Source organism: Hetaerina americana, unplaced genomic scaffold (genome assembly GCF_022747635.1).
Source record: "Hetaerina americana unplaced genomic scaffold, ioHetAmer1.1.p SCAF_45, whole genome shotgun sequence".
Lineage (NCBI taxonomy): Eukaryota > Metazoa > Arthropoda > Insecta > Odonata > Calopterygidae > Hetaerina > Hetaerina americana.
The window spans coordinates 3,189,179-3,212,348 of NW_027287041.1; the positions used below are offsets into that span (position 1 = coordinate 3,189,179).

The window sequence follows — 23,170 nt, forward strand, 5'->3', positions numbered from 1 at the left end:
AACAACAAAGGTGGTGGGGTCAAGTATCGTAGTCGGGAAAGGACTTCTCCACAGCAGTTGCACTACATAGCAGACTATATGATGGCACACCCAGAGTTTGCATCAGGGCGCTTCCTCAAGACGCACGGAAAGAGGGCGAACCTGGTCCATTGGGACAAGCTTGCAGGACTTGTGAACAGCCTCTGCGGCCCCAAGAAACAAGGTCTCGAGTGGAAGAAGGTTAGGGTTGTTTTGATCTTTATATAGTCTTGTGGGATTGGAGCATTTTCCAAATAGTGTGCTCTTATCTTCGTGGAATTGAAGTTAGTTTTTCCTTTGCGTGTGGTGGTGCGCAATGCGTTCCTTCATATTTGCCTTCCAGGTATGGGCTGACCTGAAATGCAGTGCAAGGAGTCGAGCAAGCCAAGCAAAGAGCGCCAAGGATCGATCTGGTGCTAATGAAGCACCACTGGTTCTATCGGATCTTGATCAAAAAGTTCTGCATGTGATCCGGATGGAGTCGTCTTTAAACCCTTCTGCGTCTTCACCAGGAACGCAAAACCCCCTGGTAAGATGGCCTTACGCAAGGTGTAGATGATGCTAAATAAAAAGAGTGTTTGTTAGAATGTAATCAGTACTTTGGCAAGCAGAAAACATATGCTATATGAGGTCTGTCTGATAAATATGTGAACTTAGGCCATAAAAACTTTATTTTGCAAAATTTAGAGTCTATACTTGATTGATTTTGGTGTCTATACCTTCTCCAAAGTACTCTCTCTGTCAATTCGTAGTAATGGCTATCTATGCCTTCTCCTTATTATTATATATTTCATCTTCTTCTTCTTATATTCATTTTTACTGTTTAATAATAATAAAGGACCCTCCTCCCCTTTGGGAAGTCCTCCCGCTCTTATTTAAAGGCAGTTCAGTTCTTATTAAGGTTCTTATTATTTAATTATCAGTAGTAGTAGTTTTCTATATCGTCGTTTCTTCTTTGCTTTATTATTATCATTTATTGTGTCTCTTCTAGAGTCTATAGTTAAATGATTTTCTTGTCTATACCTTCTTCAAAGTACTCTCTCTGTCAATTCGTAGTAATGGCTATCTATGCCTTCTTCTTATATTCATTTCCACTGTTTAATAACAAAGCACCCTCCTCCCTTTGAAAGTCCTCATCCTCTTATTTAAAAAGGCAGTTCAGTTCTTATTAAGGATCTTCTTATTTAATTATCAGTAGTAGTACTTTTCTATATCCTCGTTTCTTCTTTGCTTTATTATTATTATTTATTGTGTCTCTTCTAGAGTCTATACTTAAATGATTTTGGTGTCCTTTCCTTCTTCATAGTACTCTCTCTGTCAATTCGTAGTAATGGCTATCTATGCCTTCTTTTTATTATTTTATATATATATATATATATATATATATATATATATATTCCATCTTCTTCTTCTTATATTCATTTCCACTGTTTATTAATAATTAAGCACCCACCCCTTTGGAATTCCTCCTCCTCTTATTTAAAGGCAGTTCAGTTCTTATTAAGGTTCTTCTTATTTAATCAGTAGTAGTATTTTTCTATATCGTCGTTTCTTCTTTGCTTTATTATTTATTTATTTATTGTCTGTCTCTTCTCCAACAAACATATTATTATCATCTTTTGTGCCCCAAAGTGTGATATGACACGTATAATGTCCCCCCAAACATTATTATCATCACATTTCATCGCATCCTTATCGTATTTCCCTCAGGCAATACATTCGATTCAATTACCTCCCACACTTGATGTTAGTACATCTGGGAGAATGCTAGGAGGGTCATTAATATTATCCTCTCCAATAAATGTGCGAACTGAGGCCGTAAAAATGTTATTTTGGTTTAAATTTAGAGTGTATACATGTATTAATGATTTTGGTGTCTATACCTTCTTCAAAGTACTCTCTCTGTCAATTTGTATTAATGACTATCTATGCCTTCTTATTATTATTATATATTCCATCTTCTTCTTCTTCTTATATTCATTTCCACTGTTTAATAATAAGAAAGCACCCTCCCCTTTGGAAGTCCTCCTCCTCTTATTTAAAGGCAGTTTAGTTCTTATTAAGGTTCTTCTTATTTAATTATCAGTAGTAGTAGTGTTCTATATCGGCGTTTCTTCTTTGCTTTATTATTACTATTTATTGTGTCTCTTCTAGAGTCTATAGTTAAATGATTTTGTTGTCTATACCTTCTTCAAAGTACTCTCTCTGTCAATTCGTAGTAATGGCTATCTATGCCTTCTTCTTATTATTACTCTATATTCCATCTTCTTCTTCTTATATTCATTTCCACTGTTTAATAATAAGAAAGCACCCTCCTCCCCTTTGGAAGTCCTCCTCTTATGTAAAGGCAGTTCAGTTCTTATTAAGGTTCTTTTAATTACTTTTCTATCGTCATTTCTTTACTTTATTATTATTTATTGTGTCTCTTCTCCACACATCATCTTGTGCCCAGTGATATACAGTGTCCCCCAATTATGACATTTCATTGCATTTTATGGGAATGAATAGGGAAAAGTTACAAAGAGGAGTAAAGGCCTATTAAGAATGTGATAATAAGGAAGATTGTGATGGAAAGAACTGAAGATGATTGAATATTTTTTAGCCAGAAACAACGGTAAACAATTCAAATACTCTGAATAATGTGTTACATGGTGCATTGTGTCATTATGTGAAGGATCTATCCATCCTGGCCTTCGGTAATCAAATGGTAATAGTGTGGGCACTGTTGATTTTCCTAAATTCAGTTCACTATTCATCAGCTATTATCACTCGGATAACAGTTTATTATAATGACGATTAGATAAGAAGGACAAGGGACCATTGCACACACGATCAATGTTGTCCACGTCAAACACAGGAGGTGTTTGAAGCTCGTCCCGGCCTAGCATCATCCATCTTGCATCTTTAACCCTCTTAGTGCGGCGGGGATTCCAGGGGTACTCAGTGAGAAGTGCGAAGGGTAATTTAAGAAAATGTATCACCTTAGAAAAAAAAAACATTATGAAGTTATTTGTTTAGATATCCATACGCAGTTTTTTTTATTTTAAAATATAATATTGTAGTTAATAATGATGTAATACATTTACATCATCTGAAAAATAAATGTAATTACTACAGTATCGTACATTTGAAGAATATTTTTTTAGCAATTATATTTCTATTTTCTAGACACAAAACTAATATTTTTTTAAAAACATTTTTCAATTAAACTACGATATTTAAAATATAATAAAGAATCAAAAAGACATGTAGAAAATATTATAAATAAATAAAGAAAAACCAGTGAATTGTAAATTTTTTTGTCAGCCTCTGCATAGTTCGATTTTGTTGAAAAGGCTGATCTCACTGAGTCGTATTGGGAATTTTCCCCTTTCCTTGAGACTGCAGCAATGTGCTTACAATCTAAAGGCAGAAAAAAACAAAGTTCTAACTCACAGAGAACTGCTGACAATGTAATCCATTACACAGGGCGCAATTGATTAGATGGGATGGACGGCAAGAGAAACCAAAATGATTACAAAGCAGTGCTCTCATTTCCATCGTCTCAACAAAGTCTGAATAAGCAGGTATATATCAACACCAGGACACCATAACACAGTCAAGAGATTACAGATGAAAACAGATTAGTAGCCTTTCAGTGGCTTTTCATAGTGGCAAGACCACTCAGAAAAAAACGAGCAAACAATTAGGCTGAGCTTCCCGACATGTACAAAACCGAACGTAAAATTATAGTAAGATTAATACTTTTTGAAAAGCATTTAAAATTGCTAATAAAAAATTAAAAAATTACTTACGTAATTCTATGGAATTCAACCTATCGATAGCACAAAAACCATAAATTATTAATGAAAAAACCATAAGTTACAGCGATTTAAAAAATAGCCTACCCAAGAGCCGATATATCGGCCTGCCGCACTTTTCGCCAGGGATACAAAAGCCGATATATCAACCCGCCGCACTAAGAGGGTTAAAATGCTTAATCCACTAGAAAACTGATGCTTTTTTATTCAGAGCATCATCACCATTTAGACAGCTGTCAGGACATTTCAGTAATTTCTTGATAACTTTTCACCACACTTCACCAAATCCCTGATATGTTGATTCGTATTAGTAGTAGTAGTATTTAGGCGAGGCAACCGGCAGCTAAGGTCATTTGTGCCGTTGAGGATGGACAGGAAAGGTTGAAGGGTGGAGAGAGAAACCCGGTGTTGGCATCAGCCTACTCTTAACAAAAGGCACCAAAGGGTCTGCAGCTAAACGTCCCATCCGACGGACGGCGTACTCACTCAAAGTGCCCTCCACAAAGCACCTCAAGTATGGATTGAGATACCTCGGAAAAATATTCAACACCGCCCCTGGGATTTGAACCCGGGCCCTCTGGGTAGGAAGCCAGTACGTTAGTCCCCGCACCACCTCAATCCCCACATAGCTACGCTCCATATCAAAGTTTAAATGAGTCTTTTCTTAATATCCTTACTCAATGTCCCTGTCAACAACTCACTCCTCCTCCTTGTGTGAAAGACTCTTTGCCTAATATGATGCAATTCTTCTCCTTACGTCCCTACTACTTTGACCGTGTTGGTCCAAAACACTTCCTGAGATACGTTTAAACTGTTCCACATGCTCTAGTTTAATTGCCCTCCTATTTTAATGTTTAGCTTTGCCTTTTCCTTTCTATGAAATTGCATAACCTTTGTTTTATTAATATTATTAATGGTTTCTGGCGTAACTTTATGGAACCGATTCATTATAAATAAATGAAAGGACTAACTTTGTAGTTCCAAACGAAAACGATTTATTCACACGACCCGGGTTTCGAAGTAAAACTTCATCATCAGGTGAGCTCTCTACATTTGCAGCCCTTCTTATATAAAACAAAGTTAGTCCTTTATCTACAAAGTTAGTCCTTTCATTTATTTATTAATATTAATTCACATCCCATACCTGTCGCACTGAATTTCCAATTCACTCTGCATTGCTTTCCAACTTTTCATTTATTCCCTTAATGCCTCTTTAATCATTTCCTCCGCATATACGTTGAACAGAACAGATTGCTCTTAAGGAAAGGCAACAAGGGGTCAATCAGTTCAACGTCCCATCCGACGGACGGCGTACTCACTCTAAGTGCCCTCAACAAAGCACCTCAAGTAGGGATCGAGATACCTCTGAAAAATGTTCAACACTGCTGGGATTTGAACCCGGGCCCTCTGGGTGGGAAGCCAGTACGATAGCCACCGCATCAATCGTGATCCCCATTGATTCCTTTCTCTGTGATATGGTCGATTCACATTTTCAGACGACAAACAGTAAAAAGAAGAAAGGACAACAGAATATAACATAACTGGTATATCATACGCACAGCTGAATGATCTGATAAGCACAGTGGCTCCTCATTCGGTTGCTCAGGCAACTGGCGCCTAGCTGGTGGGGGGTAGGCTATAGCCCAAGCGTCATTCTGGCCAAATTGCATCCGTTTGCATATATATCTGGGAAGATTAGGTGCAAAATGAACGTCAGTTCTCGTGAGATATAACTATCAAACTGAGGTTTTACAGTAAATGGAGCTTAAGCCTCTGCGGTGCAGTAAGGATTCCAGGGGTACTTAGTGAGAAGTGCGAAGAGTAATTTAAGAAAATGTATCACATTAGGAAATAAAAACATTATGAAGTTATTTGTTTAGATATCCATATGAGTTTTTATTTTTAATTAAAATATTGTAGTTATTAATGATGTTATACATTTACATCATCTGATAAATAAATGTAATTATTACAGTATTATAAATTTGAAAAGGTTTTTTTTAGCAATAATATTTCGATTTTAGGCACAATACTAATATATTTTTTTTAAACATTTTTCAATAAAACTACGATATTTAAATATAAGAAAGAATCAAAAAGACATGTAGAAAAAATAATAAATAAATATAGAATAACCATTGAATTGCAAATTCTTTTGTCAGACTCTGCATTGTTCGATTTTGTTGAAAAGGCTGATCTCACTGAGTCAAATTGGGACTTGAAAAGCATTTAAAATTGCTAATAAAAAATTAAAAAATGTGTTACATAATTGTATGGAATTCACCCTATCAAATGACAAAAACCATAAATTAAAAGAAAAAACCATAAGTTACTGCGATTTAAAACAATAGCCTACGCAAGAGCCAATATATCGGCCCGCCCCACTTTTCGCCAGGGATACAAAAGCTGATATATCGGCTCGTCGCACTAAGAGGGTTAATGTAAAATTAAAGTTTATGTATTATCAAGGTTTTTTTAAATTGTGGGCTTACATAAAAACAAGGTTTATTTATTTGTTTATTTATTTTATTTTAAAACATTATTCACATATAGCAGTAGCGCCATTTTACTGTTAAAAATATAACAAACAAGACAATAACAGCATAAGAATGACAACGAGAAACCAAGCATTTTAAGCAGGAAAATTTTAATTTACTGAAAGGTGGGATAAAGCTTGGGTTGTGAAATTGTGACAGAATTAATAAAAAGGATGGGCAGTGTGAGGGAGTGATTTTAGAAGGGAGGAGAGCCCAAATATTGAAGGTGAGCGTTAAGTGGGAGATATCCTAGGAATAGGAGCAGAGATGGAGGGGGGATTGGGTTTGGGTGGGCTGAGTTGGTATCCTGAATTTGAAGAGAGAGAGCTGTTCAGTTCACGGCAATCGATAGTCAAGTTTAGGGTGTTGTGGAGGAGTTTTAAATCAGCTCCAAGTCTGCGGTTTTGGGGACTAGAAATGGATAGGGAAGACGGAACAATTTATGTAAAGTTAACATTAAATGGAAATTTATGTTAGAAAGAGTGAATAGATTTGTATGAAATCGAGGTTTTGCAAAAGATTGAAGTGTATGCTGGATTGTACGTAAATGGGAGTTTACCTAAGATAGTGGTTTAGCCTAGATAGGGGGGGGGGTGTTTACATAAATTGTAGGTTTACATGGTATACGAGCTCAGCGATATTAGTTTGATAAAATAAAATTGATGGAGTAATTTGTATTTAGCCTTTAGTGTAGACTTCATATCTGTAAACCCACGTTTCGACTTCTGTTTAAACTTATTTCAGTAATTCTGAATCGTCGTTGACTTCATTTAGTGACTTATCCTAAGTAACTTCCATTCACTGCTGTTTTTCTTGCTTAAATATCAATTTTAGAACAAATTTAGCAGTTTTAGGTGTTTCACACCCAAAACATTCGAAAATATTGCTTGGCATGAGCCTATCGACGTGTTGAGATGATTGGAGACATCTCTGATTGAGATTTGGCCATCATTCTACACCATTTCTTTCACTTTTTCCACGTTTTGTCATTCGGTTGTCGATGTGCTGGGGCGTCCGTTGGTCATCTTCAAACGTCTTCACAGCAATCTTGTAATTGCTTGTTAAATACTCGTATAAACTCTTGTTTTACTCACAGTAGACTCGCCACTAAGGCCTTCTTTTGTTGACTTTTCACCCACTTTGTGATACACTTGCAAAATTTGATTCACAAATTTCTCAACCCATTTTTATAACAAACGAAAATCACGTCTAAACTTAGCGTCTGTCTCCAGACAAATTAACAATGAATAAAGCTGAAAATTTGATCGTACTTCAGGGACAGTTATACCAAAAAAAAAAAAAATTTTGACAATCGGACACTCCAAATCCGCAAAATTTAAAAATTCCGATTACTTCCTGTACACTCCTCATGTATCACCTGATGATGATGTGCAGCATCGAAACCATGATCTTGAGAAATAGTAAATCTTAAAACTAGTAGTACAAAGTTTCTTTTTCCACCATCATCAAGAATATGAAATTCTAAAGGTTAATAACGAATGCTAAAGGGGAAACGATTAATGGGAAATTACAGAGAAGAAAATCAAACCCTCAAATATAAAAAATTCCCATTATTTCCCAGACACAACTCACATGTTATCAACGCTTGACCATTGTCCAATTCAAGGAAAATTTGCCAGCAAAACATTTGACGTACCTTTGGTCCTTCACTCCATTCCTTTAATGTGTATATGTGTGTGTTTGCAAATTTTTGCAGGACGACAGCACCACGCCCCCGTTAGAACCTTTACCAGCCCCCCATCCACCGTCTCCCCAGTCCCTGGTGACCCCTGAACTGACCCCGGTGGTACCCAACGTCCCTGCTGAAGGTTCAAGTGCCAACATGTGGTCACCACAGACGTCAGCGCTCCCGGAAGTGCCCTTCTTCCCTCCGACGTCGTCATCCTACTCTTCCACATCTCTCCACTCCATCTTGGGCAAGGACAGGGCCCAGAGGAAGACCCAAGGGCCGGACACACCACCGACGCTCCCAACATCCGGTGAGTAATCTCCGCTCCCTCCATCTCTCTCTCCGTTTCCCTCAGCAATCATGTACGTGGCCTGTGTTTTGACTTACAGGGTCTTGATTACGTCTCTGTAAGTTGAAACCTGGGTCTTGAATGTTCTTTTCTGATTATGTGTCAATTCCACCTCCTCCCTCTCCCTCCTTGCCTATCTCCACTCACCTCTAGCCTCTCCTCTCCCCAAACCCCTCCTCCACCTCCCATTCTCCCCTTCCCCTGGCCCCCTTCCATTTCTCTCGCACCCCTCACCTCTTCTATACCAGCAGTCAGTACTTCTATTTCTTCTTCTGAGGAAGACGGAGCTAAATTCTTTCAAAATTATCAAGAAATAATATGCGAGTGTTATTCTTATGTGTTCTTGTAATGTTTGTTGCTGTCCCAATTTTTTATTCAACACTTCTGTGTTACTTCGACGAAATCATATAATATACATAAAACTATGAACGCAGTAATCAACTGGAAGGTTGGTTTGGTAGGTGATGGTAGAGTTCACCCAGTACTAAGCCCAATGGCGTGTGAAATTCACACATCAGGGTAGAGGGGCCAGTTCCTTAATATACTGTGCCGGTTATGGTTTCCCAGGAAGAACTGGTACCCGAAAAATCACAAAGCTTGGGTGGAGCTGCAGGTGCTCAGAGTGCCTTGCTCGGGAATCGAACCCAGGCCCCTCCAGTCAGCAGTCCAACGCTCTACCCACTGGACTACCGCGACCCACAAATACATAAAAATATACACATATGTATTTATTTATGTACATATATATATTATATATATATATATACACACAGATATATATATTTATTTATATATATATATTTTATATATACTACCTTGATCAAAAAGTTCCCGGAATAACCACCGTGTGGCGCTCCCATCGTTCCGATTTGAGTTCTGTTTTTTTTGTTAAATTGGTACATCTGTTGTTGATATTCCCTTTAAATCTTAGTGTCATAACTTGACATTTGCAAAAGTTACGTAGCCAAGAGTACATCTATCTCTGTGTGTGTTGGCGATTTTTTACAATTGCAGAAATGGATTTAAATTTGCAACAACGAACTTGTATTAAATTTTGCGTAAAAAACGGATTTAGTGGCGCACGGACGTTGGAAATGTTGGAAAAGTGTTTCGGCAACGATTCTCTAAAAAAAACGGTCGTTTACCAGTGGCACGAGCGGTTCAGAAGTGGTCGTGAGTCAATCGAAGATGATGAACGCAGTGGCAGACCATCGACATCGAAAGTCGGTGAAAAAATTGATAAAGTAAAAGAAATGTTGGTCAATAACCGCAAATTAACCATCAGAGAAATAGCGGAGGACTTGAACATTGCATATGGATCCGCCCAAGACATTGTGGTTAATGATTTGGGTTTCCGTCGTGTAGCAGCAAAGTTGGTGCCAAAAGACCTCAATTTCATGCAAAAAAGAGACCGTGTTGACGTCGCAAAAGACATGATTTGCGAGGCTGAATCCGATCCCACATTCATCAAAAGGATCATTACTGGAGACGAGACGTGGGTTTATGAGTACGAAACGCAATCCAGACATCAGGCAAGTGAATGGCGTTCACCAAATGAGCCGAGACCAAAAAAACCACGTCGTTTTCAGTCAAAAAAGAAGGCAATGCTGACGGTTTTCATGGATTACAACGGTGTAGTGCATCATGAATTTTTGCCAGAAGGCCAGACAGTAAACAAAGAGTATTATTTGGGCGTTATGAGACGTTTGCGTGAAGCAATTCGCCGAAAGAGACCAGAAATGTGGGCAGAAAACTCGTGGATTTTGCACCATGATAACGCACCGTCGCACAGTGCTATCATTATTCGTAATTTTTTGACGAAAAATGCAACAAATACCATCCAACAGCCACCGAATTCACCTGATTTGGCTCCCTGTGACTTCTTTCTGTTCAATCGAGTTAAAAAACCATTACGGGGAACGCGTTTTAGCAGCCGAGAGGAAGTAATGGAAAAATCGCAGGAAGCACTGATGGACATACCGAAAACCGAATATAAAAAATGTTTCGAGGATTGGATCAAGCGCTGGCATAAGTGTGTTGCAGTCGATGGGGATTACTTTGAAGGGGACAATATAGATTTAGATGAATAAACTTGTATTTTTAATTTTCTGAATAAATTCCGGGAAATTTTTGATCAAGGTAGTATATATATATATATATATATATATATATATATATATATATATATATATATATATATATATATATATATATATATATACATATATATATGTATGTATATGTATATATATACACATATATTTATACACACATACATTGTAATTATATGTAACTTATACTTATTTGGCATTTATCCAATGGAGTCAAATTCAATGATATGTTCATTTAGTCACAAAATCTTGATGAAAATTAAGATTTTAAGAATATAATTATTAAAAAATAAGATTAACAGGATTTTAAATAAATCATTTTACAGATGCAATCCTTTAAAATATGATATAATTTGTGGCAATTGTAAATAAAATCGATCGAACGGGTGTTTTAATAATATGCAATTAAGGACTTAAACAACAAAAGATATAGGCATGTTAGATAAATCAGGGGGGATGAATGAATGTGCCCAGGGGATATGGATTTTAGTATTATTATTTTTGTCATTCCAGGTCAGAGGAATGGGATTCCGTCGTCGGCTGAGTCCAGTGAGGGCTCGGATCAAGTGGCTGAAGGGTTAAAGGTGAGTATGGAGAGTTTGCTCAGAGCTACACACATACATACATACATACATGGTCAGTCCTAAAGGTGGTACAACTTATTTTTTCTCAGATTGACAGAAGGCTGGGAGCCAGAGACATTTTGCTCCCAGCCTTTGCAGTTTGGATAATTCATTTGCAATGCCTCTATAACATGACCTTCTTACACTCCTTCATAAACTGGAAGATATATGTAAATATAAATATATATATGTAAATATATATATATATATATATATATATATATATATATATATATATATATATATATATATATATATATATATATATATATATATATATATATATATATATACATACATACATATATCTTATATATGTATATACATATATGTGTATTTTTATACAGGTATATGTATATATATGTATATATATATATATATATACATACATACATATATCTTATATATGTATATACATATATGTGTATTTTTATACAGGTATATGTATATATATGTATATATATATATATATATATATACACATTCAAACACGAAATCCCGCCAAACGGCGAATAAATACTCATATATACAGAAACAGATATAAGGAAAAGGGATAGGAACACATATAAAGGACGAACACAATAGAGGTGGGGAAGGCGGAATCGAACGGATCACAAGAGTAAAAATATCTCCTCAACCGGGACTCGAACACCGGATCTTTCCACTTGCCGGGCGGATGCTCTTAACCACTTGAGCTATCGAGGATAGTCAATTTACCCTGAGATCCGTGGGTCTAATATGTCGCCAAGCGCCCCGATTCTTTCAGCCAAGAGATGGCGTCAGGGGGCTGTTTCACCCACCAAAGGAGAAATAGACAATACACAAGGAAAGGAAAGGACAGTGGGTTAGAATTCATACAACATCATACAGGAAAGGAACAGTGCGTTTCGTGGCACGCATAGCCAGAAGAAAGAGATGAGCCACATTGGCCAAATACACATTCAAACACGAAATCCCGCCAAACGGCGAATAAATACTCATATATACAGAAACAGATATAAGGAAAAGGGATAGGAACACATATAAAGGACGAACACAATAGAGGTGGGGAAGGCGGAATCGAACGGATCACAAGAGTAAAAATATCTCCTCAACCGGGACTCGAACACCGGATCTTTCCACTTGCCGGGCGGATGCTCTTAACCACTTGAGCTATCGAGGATAGTCAATTTACCCTGAGATCCGTGGGTCTAATATGTCGCCAAGCGCCCCGATTCTTTCAGCCAAGAGATGGCGTCAGGGGGCTGTTTCACCCACCAAAGGAGAAATAGACAATACACAAGGAAAGGAAAGGACAGTGGGTTAGAATTCATACAACATCATACAGGAAAGGAACAGTGCGTTTCGTGGCACGCATAGCCAGAAGAAAGAGATGAGCCACATTGGCCAAATACACATTCAAACACGAAATCCCGCCAAACGGCGAATAAATACTCATATATACAGAAACAGATATAAGGAAAAGGGATAGGAACACATATAAAGGACGAACACAATAGAGGTGGGGAAGGCGGAATCGAACGGATCACAAGAGTAAAAATATCTCCTCAACCGGGACTCGAACACCGGATCTTTCCACTTGCCGGGCGGATGCTCTTAACCACTTGAGCTATCGAGGATAGTCAATTTACCCTGAGATCCGTGGGTCTAATATGTCGCCAAGCGCCCCGATTCTTTCAGCCAAGAGATGGCGTCAGGGGGCTGTTTCACCCACCAAAGGAGAAATAGACAATACACAAGGAAAGGAAAGGACAGTGGGTTAGAATTCATACAACATCATACAGGAAAGGAACAGTGCGTTTCGTGGCACGCATAGCCAGAAGAAAGAGATGAGCCACATTGGCCAAATACACATTCAAACACGAAATCCCGCCAAACGGCGAATAAATACTCATATATACAGAAACAGATATAAGGAAAAGGGATAGGAACACATATAAAGGACGAACACAATAGAGGTGGGGAAGGCGGAATCGAACGGATCACAAGAGTAAAAATATCTCCTCAACCGGGACTCGAACACCGGATCTTTCCACTTGCCGGGCGGATGCTCTTAACCACTTGAGCTATCGAGGATAGTCAATTTACCCTGAGATCCGTGGGTCTAATATGTCGCCAAGCGCCCCGATTCTTTCAGCCAAGAGATGGCGTCAGGGGGCTGTTTCACCCACCAAAGGAGAAATAGACAATACACAAGGAAAGGAAAGGACAGTGGGTTAGAATTCATACAACATCATACAGGAAAGGAACAGTGCGTTTCGTGGCACGCATAGCCAGAAGAAAGAGATGAGCCACATTGGCCAAATACACATTCAAACACGAAATCCCGCCAAACGGCGAATAAATACTCATATATACAGAAACAGATATAAGGAAAAGGGATAGGAACACATATAAAGGACGAACACAATAGAGGTGGGGAAGGCGGAATCGAACGGATCACAAGAGTAAAAATATCTCCTCAACCGGGACTCGAACACCGGATCTTTCCACTTGCCGGGCGGATGCTCTTAACCACTTGAGCTATCGAGGATAGTCAATTTACCCTGAGATCCGTGGGTCTAATATGTCGCCAAGCGCCCCGATTCTTTCAGCCAAGAGATGGCGTCAGGGGGCTGTTTCACCCACCAAAGGAGAAATAGACAATACACAAGGAAAGGAAAGGACAGTGGGTTAGAATTCATACAACATCATACAGGAAAGGAACAGTGCGTTTCGTGGCACGCATAGCCAGAAGAAAGAGATGAGCCACATTGGCCAAATACACATTCAAACACGAAATCCCGCCAAACGGCGAATAAATACTCATATATACAGAAACAGATATAAGGAAAAGGGATAGGAACACATATAAAGGACGAACACAATAGAGGTGGGGAAGGCGGAATCGAACGGATCACAAGAGTAAAAATATCTCCTCAACCGGGACTCGAACACCGGATCTTTCCACTTGCCGGGCGGATGCTCTTAACCACTTGAGCTATCGAGGATAGTCAATTTACCCTGAGATCCGTGGGTCTAATATGTCGCCAAGCGCCCCGATTCTTTCAGCCAAGAGATGGCGTCAGGGGGCTGTTTCACCCACCAAAGGAGAAATAGACAATACACAAGGAAAGGAAAGGACAGTGGGTTAGAATTCATACAACATCATACAGGAAAGGAACAGTGCGTTTCGTGGCACGCATAGCCAGAAGAAAGAGATGAGCCACATTGGCCAAATACACATTCAAACACGAAATCCCGCCAAACGGCGAATAAATACTCATATATACAGAAACAGATATAAGGAAAAGGGATAGGAACACATATAAAGGACGAACACAATAGAGGTGGGGAAGGCGGAATCGAACGGATCACAAGAGTAAAAATATCTCCTCAACCGGGACTCGAACACCGGATCTTTCCACTTGCCGGGCGGATGCTCTTAACCACTTGAGCTATCGAGGATAGTCAATTTACCCTGAGATCCGTGGGTCTAATATGTCGCCAAGCGCCCCGATTCTTTCAGCCAAGAGATGGCGTCAGGGGGCTGTTTCACCCACCAAAGGAGATTCCTTTCTATCTATCTATCCTTATATCTGTTTCCGTATATATGAGTATTTATTCGCCGTTTGGCGGGATTTCGTGTTTGAATGTGTATTTGGCCAATGTGGCTCATCTCTTTCTTCTGGCTATGCGTGCCACGAAACGCACTGTTCCTTTCCTGTATGATGTTGTATGAATTCTAACCCACTGTCCTTTCCTTTCCTTGTGTATTGTCTATTTCTCCTTTGGTGGGTGAAGCAGCCCCCTGACGCCATCTCTTGGCTGAAAGAATCGGGGCGCTTGGCGACATATTAGACCCACGGATCTCAGGGTAAATTGACTATCCTCGATAGCTCAAGTGGTTAAGAGCATCCGCCCAGCAAGTGGAAAGATCCGGTGTTCGAGTCCCGGTTGAGGAGATATTTTTACTCTTGTGATCCGTTCGATTCCGCCTTCCCCACCTCTATTGTGTTCGTCCTTTATATGTGTTCCTATCCCTTTTCCTTATATCTGTTTCTGTATATATGAGTATTTATTCGCCGTTTGGCGGGATTTCGTGTTTGAATGTGTATTTGGCCAATGTGGCTCATCTCTTTCTTCTGGCTATGCGTGCCACGAAACGCACTGTTCCTTTCCTGTATGATGTTGTATGAATTCTAACCCACTGTCCTTTCCTTTCCTTGTGTATTGTCTATTTCTCCTTTGGTGGGTGAAACAGCCCCCTGACGCCATCTCTTGGCTGAAAGAATCGGGGCGCTTGGCGACATATTAGACCCACGGATCTCAGGGTAAATTGACTATCCTCGATAGCTCAAGTGGTTAAGAGCATCCGCCCGGCAAGTGGAAAGATCCGGTGTTCGAGTCCCGGTTGAGGAGATATTTTTACTCTTGTGATCCGTTCGATTCCGCCTTCCCCACCTCTATTGTGTTCGTCCTTTATATGTGTTCCTATCCCTTTTCCTTATATCTGTTTCTGTATATATGAGTATTTATTCGCCGTTTGGCGGGATTTCGTGTTTGAATGTGTATTTGGCCAATGTGGCTCATCTCTTTCTTCTGGCTATGCGTGCCACGAAACGCACTGTTCCTTTCCTGTATGATGTTGTATGAATTCTAACCCACTGTCCTTTCCTTTCCTTGTGTATTGTCTATTTCTCCTTTGGTGGGTGAAACAGCCCCCTGACGCCATCTCTTGGCTGAAAGAATCGGGGCGCTTGGCGACATATTAGACCCACGGATCTCAGGGTAAATTGACTATCCTCGATAGCTCAAGTGGTTAAGAGCATCCGCCCGGCAAGTGGAAAGATCCGGTGTTCGAGTCCCGGTTGAGGAGATATTTTTACTCTTGTGATCCGTTCGATTCCGCCTTCCCCACCTCTATTGTGTTCGTCCTTTATATGTGTTCCTATCCCTTTTCCTTATATCTGTTTCTGTATATATGAGTATTTATTCGCCGTTTGGCGGGATTTCGTGTTTGAATGTGTATTTGGCCAATGTGGCTCATCTCTTTCTTCTGGCTATGCGTGCCACGAAACGCACTGTTCCTTTCCTGTATGATGTTGTATGAATTCTAACCCACTGTCCTTTCCTTTCCTTGTGTATTGTCTATTTCTCCTTTGGTGGGTGAAACAGCCCCCTGACGCCATCTCTTGGCTGAAAGAATCGGGGCGCTTGGCGACATATTAGACCCACGGATCTCAGGGTAAATTGACTATCCTCGATAGCTCAAGTGGTTAAGAGCATCCGCCCGGCAAGTGGAAAGATCCGGTGTTCGAGTCCCGGTTGAGGAGATATTTTTACTCTTGTGATCCGTTCGATTCCGCCTTCCCCACCTCTATTGTGTTCGTCCTTTATATGTGTTCCTATCCCTTTTCCTTATATCTGTTTCTGTATATATGAGTATTTATTCGCCGTTTGGCGGGATTTCGTGTTTGAATGTGTATTTGGCCAATGTGGCTCATCTCTTTCTTCTGGCTATGCGTGCCACGAAACGCACTGTTCCTTTCCTGTATGATGTTGTATGAATTCTAACCCACTGTCCTTTCCTTTCCTTGTGTATTGTCTATTTCTCCTTTGGTGGGTGAAACAGCCCCCTGACGCCATCTCTTGGCTGAAAGAATCGGGGCGCTTGGCGACATATTAGACCCACGGATCTCAGGGTAAATTGACTATCCTCGATAGCTCAAGTGGTTAAGAGCATCCGCCCGGCAAGTGGAAAGATCCGGTGTTCGAGTCCCGGTTGAGGAGATATTTTTACTCTTGTGATCCGTTCGATTCCGCCTTCCCCACCTCTATTGTGTTCGTCCTTTATATGTGTTCCTATCCCTTTTCCTTATATCTGTTTCTGTATATATGAGTATTTATTCGCCGTTTGGCGGGATTTCGTGTTTGAATGTGTATTTGGCCAATGTGGCTCATCTCTTTCTTCTGGCTATGCGTGCCACGAAACGCACTGTTCCTTTCCTGTATGATGTTGTATGAATTCTAACCCACTGTCCTTTCCTTTCCTTGTGTATTGTCTATTTCTCCTTTGGTGGGTGAAACAGCCCCCTGACGCCATCTCTTGGCTGAAAGAATCGGGGCGCTTGGCGACATATTAGACCCACGGATCTCAGGGTAAATTCAGGGCAAGAGATCTGGAGATCTGGAGATACGTCCTCCTCGGCTTGAGAATCTCGATCGACTGTCCATCTCAGGCTTCATCCCACCTATATACCAGCCCGGACCCCGAATCCGAGGCCGAGCGGGCATAGGGAGGTAGGACGGTCCGGGACGGACGGTCGGCCGGATTCTGGTCCGAAGGGATGTACCTCCAGGTCACATTCCGTGACAATTCCTTTATTAGAGACATAAATAATTGTACAATGTCGGGGCGAGTAAACAATATCCCCCTTCCTTTTATCAAAGAGTACATAACAGACATATTATCCGTATAAACATTTATCATTGTGTCTGGTTCCGTGACACTGATGGCGTGGTGTGCCGCCATTAGGGCCGCCAGGCCCTCGGCTTCCAATATCTGCCGTTCCTCCTCCAGTGCCCATATCTCTGTAGTCCGGAGCATGGGGATGGTCCATGCTACCTGCCACGGTGTGGCGTCTGCATACACATCTAGGATGTAATGGTAGTTCGTGAATCCCTTTTCCTTATATCTGTTTCTGTATATATGAGTATTTATTCGCCGTTTGGCGGGATTTCGTGTTTGAATGTGTATTTGGCCAATGTGGCTCATCTCTTTCTTCTGGCTATGCGTGCCACGAAACGCACTGTTCCTTTCCTGTATGATGTTGTATGAATTCTAACCCACTGTCCTTTCCTTTCCTTGTGTATTGTCTATTTCTCCTTTGGTGGGTGAAACAGCCCCCTGACGCCATCTCTCGGCTGAAAGAATCGGGGCGCTTGGCGACATATTAGACCCACGGATCTCAGGGTAAATTGACTATCCTCGATAGCTCAAGTGGTTAAGAGCATCCGCCCGGCAAGTGGAAAGATCCGGTGTTCGAGTCCCGGTTGAGGAGATATTTTTACTCTTGTGATCCGTTCGATTCCGCCTTCCCCACCTCTATTGTGTTCGTCCTTTATATGTGTTCCTATCCCTTTTCCTTATATCTGTTTCTGTATATATGAGTATATATATATATATATATATATATATATATATATATATATATATATATATATATTATATAGATACACATTCAAACACAAAATCCAGCCAAATGGCGAGCAAATACTCCTTTATATAGAAACATACATAAGGAAAGGGATAGGAACACACATAAAGGACGAACACGGGAGAGGTGGGGAAGGCGGAATCCAGCAGAGATCACGAATGCAAAAATATTTCCTAGACCGGGACTTGAACTCCAGATCTTTCCACTTGCCATTGGGGGGGAGAGGCTCTTAACCACTTGAGCTATCCAGGAAATGTAATTTTACACTGAGATCTGTGATGCTTTAAGCAACCAAGTGCCTCGATTCTATGGCCAAGAGATGGCGTAAGGGATCTGTTTCACCCACCAAAGGAGAAATAGGCAACACACACAAGAGGAAAGGATAGTAGTAAAGGAATCATACAACATCATATAAGATAGGAACAGTGCATTTCGTGGCATGCATAGCCAGAAGAGACGAGCCACATTGGCCTAATACACATTGAAACACGAAATCCCGCCAAACGGCGAATATATTTTTGCATTCGTTATCTGCTGGAATCCGCCTTCCCCACCTCTCCTGTGTTCGTCCTTTATATGTATTCCTATTCCTTTTCCTTATATTTGTTTCTATGTAAATGAGTATATATATATATATATATATATATATATATATATATATATATATATATATATATATATATATATATATATATATATATATATATATATATATATATATATATATATATATATATATATATATATATATGTTGCATATAATACTTTTGTGAAAGTGTCACAGACAAGAATAATAATGTATATGACTTTAGCTTTAGTGGACAAAGACAAAAACACATAAAAGGAAAAGAAACTCACTTGGTTTCGAATTTACAGTTGTCCACACAATCTTTCTCAAGGAAGAGAAGGACGGAACTCGAAACTTAGTGAATTTCTTGTCTTTTCTTTGTGTTTCTGTGTTTTTGTCTTCATCCTTTGATGCTAACTACGCATATATACATACACACAAGCACTGGCATTCATAATTATCCATTGGTGAATTTGTATTCACTTTTAACTTCTAAATTAATTTCTCTTGTACGCACAGGAAATAGCGGCGTCCATAAGGGAGCATGCGCAAGCCACAAGGGAGAATGCTGCAGCAACCGCGCGTTTGGCGGACGTGGCAGCAAGTTTTTTAAACTATTACATGAAAGACTTCCAGAGGAATAATAAAAATAGTTTATGAAATGATCTTTTTGTCAGTTTTTTTCATCCTTTGATAAATAATACACTCCCTTTGGTTGTATTTTGTGGTTCCAGGTTTCAATTCAATGGTGAACCAACTGGAATACTCCCAACTGCATTACCTTAATCCAAACAAAAACATTTCATTTCCCTTCGATCTTTCTCTTGATTACCAATTTCATCTGGAGTTTATCATTAACTTGTTCATGCTCTTTTGACTTGCCCATGCGATATTGTGAATTCCCATAAATTCAAAATATATCTCTGCCAATTTGTTTGGAGTGCTGTAGTCTAAGCAAATAGTCGTAGCCAAAGTTCCCACAGCTGTTGAAGTGAACCTCAGAATTCACTCTATAAATCAATGTATTGATTACAATTTAAAATACATCAGAGAAATTGGCTAAATAAAAATAAATTTAGTTTATTTACATCTTGATAAACCATAAACACAGTAATCAACCCGAAGGTCGGTTTAGTAGGTGATGGTAGAGTTCACCCAGTACTAAGCCCTATTCGGCATGTGAAAATTCACACATCAGGGTAGGGGGGCCAGTTCCTTTCCCTGTGCCAGAGTGAGCTTTCCCAGAGTGCTTTGCCCGGGAATCGAACCCGGGAACATGCTTCCCATCATAATACCCCTTTCAACCTGTGCTACAATGTTTCCGTCCTGGCCTCCCTTCCCACATCCGATAACCCTATACAATTAAAAACACTTGAAATGGCATTCATTTACATCTGTATGGCCTATCAGCATCCGGGCCTCAATGTCGTTCACTGATGGGAGTGGCCTAAAATTGTTACTTTGTGGAAGCCCACCCTCACCCCTCCTTCGCCTCCCGTTCTCCCCTTCTCCTGGCCCCCTTCCCTTTCTCTCGCACCCCTCACCTCAACAACTCCAGCAGTCATTACTTCTATATCTTCAGAGGAAGACGGATTGTTTCTGTCGAAATATCAAGAAATAACGTGTGAGTGTTCTTCTTTTTTTGTGTTTCTATATTGTGTGTTACTGTGTATTGTACTATATATATATATATATATATATATATATATATATATATATATATATATATATATATAGATATATATATATATTAACGGATTTCGGATATAATACTAGCAATCAACCCTGGAAGGTCGATTTAGTAGGTGATGGTAGAGTTCACCCAGAACTAAACCCAATACGGCGTGTAAAAATTCACACATCAGGGTAGGGGGTCAGTTCCTTTCCCTGTGCCAGTTATGGTTTCCCAGAAAGATCTGGTACCCAAAAAATCACTTTAGCTTGGGTGGAGCTGCGGGTGCCCAGAGTGCCTTGCCCGGGAATCGAACCCAGGACCCTCTGGTCAGCAGTCCAACGCTCTAACCACTGGACTACCATGACCTAGAGCTTTGCATTACTTTCAGCCTAATTACGTAAGAAAGTGTAAAAGCAAACACAATTGGTGTTATTACATGAGAAGTCCAACAACATACAAGATATACATAGGTGGTCACCTAAGTACCTGGCCTATCCTAGAAATGGCGATAATTGTTTGAAAAATATTACTGTAATAGAAATTACGCTATCTATAAAGTATATGTTTCATGTTTGAAGACGCCACGTTGTTTAGTATTTGCTTGGCAGCCATCAATAGTGAAAGCTTTCGGTGAATTTCATGAAAATGCAGAGAAAATTGGTCCTCGTAACAATACAGTTGGCTTCCTGTGACGTGGAAGGAGAAAGGTACGATGCCGCTATTAAAAAGCTGCTTACAAGGATGCAAAAAGTGATTGATCATCAAGGCGACTATGTAGAAAAATAGCTAAATACTCAACCTTTCCATACGATGTACGCAAAGCTGAGAGAATAAATTTGATTTTTCATGAAAAAAAATAGGGGATCTTACTTTTCAAATTGCCCTTGTGCGTGTGCCTTTCATTCAATGTTCCTGCTTCCTTATGATTTCTCCCAAAATTACCACTAGCTCTTTCCCATTTGTGCTTCCTACTGTCCACTTCACCTCTTCACTCCTTCTGCACACCCTCACAATGTCAAAAGCCTCCAATCTATGCCTCCTACCATCATCCTGCCTCTTCAACGACCATGTTTCCATAGCCGTACAAAACCACACTCCATATCAAAGTGTTCACCAATCTTTTCTTAACATCTTCACTCAACGTCCCTGTCGTCAATTCCCACCTCTGTCTTCAGTCAAAGCTTCTTATATTCATGAATTCTACATCTCTTTATGACCTCCCGAGACTACTTAAACCATTTTGGTCCCAAACACTTCCTAGATACATATTATCTGATAAAATTCCTGTATTTTATGAGCTCATATTTTAATGTTTGAGTTAGCCTTCTAGAAAACATGTTTCCCCACCATGCATAGCTACGCTCCATACCATAGTTTTTACAAGTCTTTTCTTAATATCCTTACTCAACGTCCCTCTCATCTTAACTCCCTCCTCCTTGTGTGAAAGCCTCTTAGCCTAGCGCAATTCTTCTCCTTACGTCCCTACTACTTTGATACCGTGTTGGTCCAAAACACTTACAAGATACGTAAACTGTTCTACCTGCTCTATAGTTTTTGCCCTCCTATTTTAATATTTAGCTTTGGCTTTTTCTTTCTGGAATATAACATCACCTTTCTTTTATTAATATTGATTCTCATCCCATACCTGTCGCACTGAATATCCAATTCACTCAGCATTGCTTTCCAACTTTTCATTTCTTACCTTAATGCCTCTTTAATCATTTCCTCCACATGTATGTTGAACAGCACAGGATATACAAGAAAGCCAGAATAAACAAAGGAGTAAGACAAGGATGCAGCCTCTCATCAGCAATATTCAATGTATACCTGGAAGAGGTAATAACGAAAGAAATACAAGAATTGGGTATCAAAGGAGTCAAGGATGAATGGAGAAGAAAATCGGTTTGCAAATGATATCACTGTAGTGGCGGAAACGGGAGAGAGGAACTAAATACTATGGCTCAAGAACTGGGGGAATACTATAATATGAACATTAACGAGAGGAAAACTAAAATCCTTTTGTGTGTGGAGGAGAGAAGCTGAATGCAGACATATATCGCAATTGAGAAGGGGTGAAACTAGAGCAAGTAGAATCCATTGTCTACCTACAGGGTTCGTCCGGAAAATAAGTATACTGACTACTGATTTTTTCCCGCCGCTACAGGCACGCCCAGCACCGCTCTGACGGGCTGCAATTGGAGGGGGGTATGTTGGCAAGCGACGCTGAAAAAGGCAGTCGGCTCTGAGCTGTGGTGTAGTGAGGAGCTCTGTTAACGCGAACCTCCACGCTCGACCCACGTCTCGGAATGCGATGCCGAAGTTTTTGGAGCAGCGTTATACCATCAAATTTGCGGTAAAGCTTGGGAAATCGTCTACCGAAACTGTCGGTACGATTAACCAGGCTTACGGGGAGTCAGCCATGTCCAGAAACATGATCTTTCGGTGGCACAAGATGTTCGTGGAGGGCTGAGAAGAGGTCGACGACGTGTCTTCGAGAGGTTCCCGATGATGCCTTCGCGGGAGCGTTCCAGGAATGGGAACGCCGCTGGAACAAGTGTATCGACTCACAAGGGTCCTATTTTGAGGAGTATTAGCTTAAG

At 40.0% G+C, this 23,170-nt stretch overlaps 1 protein-coding gene and 1 non-coding gene across 3 annotated transcripts in view; both read left to right on the plus strand.

Moving 5' to 3' along the window:
- LOC139693234 (uncharacterized) overlaps positions 1-19,560 on the plus strand; it is a 37,285-nt gene extending 17,725 nt beyond the window's left edge. For both annotated transcript variants that reach the window (XM_071591339.1, XM_071591340.1), the window contains exons 7-11: positions 11-219; positions 362-547; positions 8,073-8,355; positions 11,019-11,089; positions 19,415-19,560. In XM_071591339.1, coding sequence (XP_071447440.1) covers positions 11-219; positions 362-547; positions 8,073-8,355; positions 11,019-11,089; positions 19,415-19,555 — 890 coding nt within the window. In that variant the 3' untranslated portion in view covers positions 19,556-19,560. The remainder of the gene's footprint in view (positions 1-10; positions 220-361; positions 548-8,072; positions 8,356-11,018; positions 11,090-19,414) is intronic.
- TRNAA-AGC (transfer RNA alanine (anticodon AGC)) lies at positions 14,997-15,072 on the plus strand. The gene has a single exon. It is a non-coding gene; the product is annotated as a tRNA-Ala (tRNA).
- Positions 19,561-23,170: the final 3,610 nt, after the last annotated feature.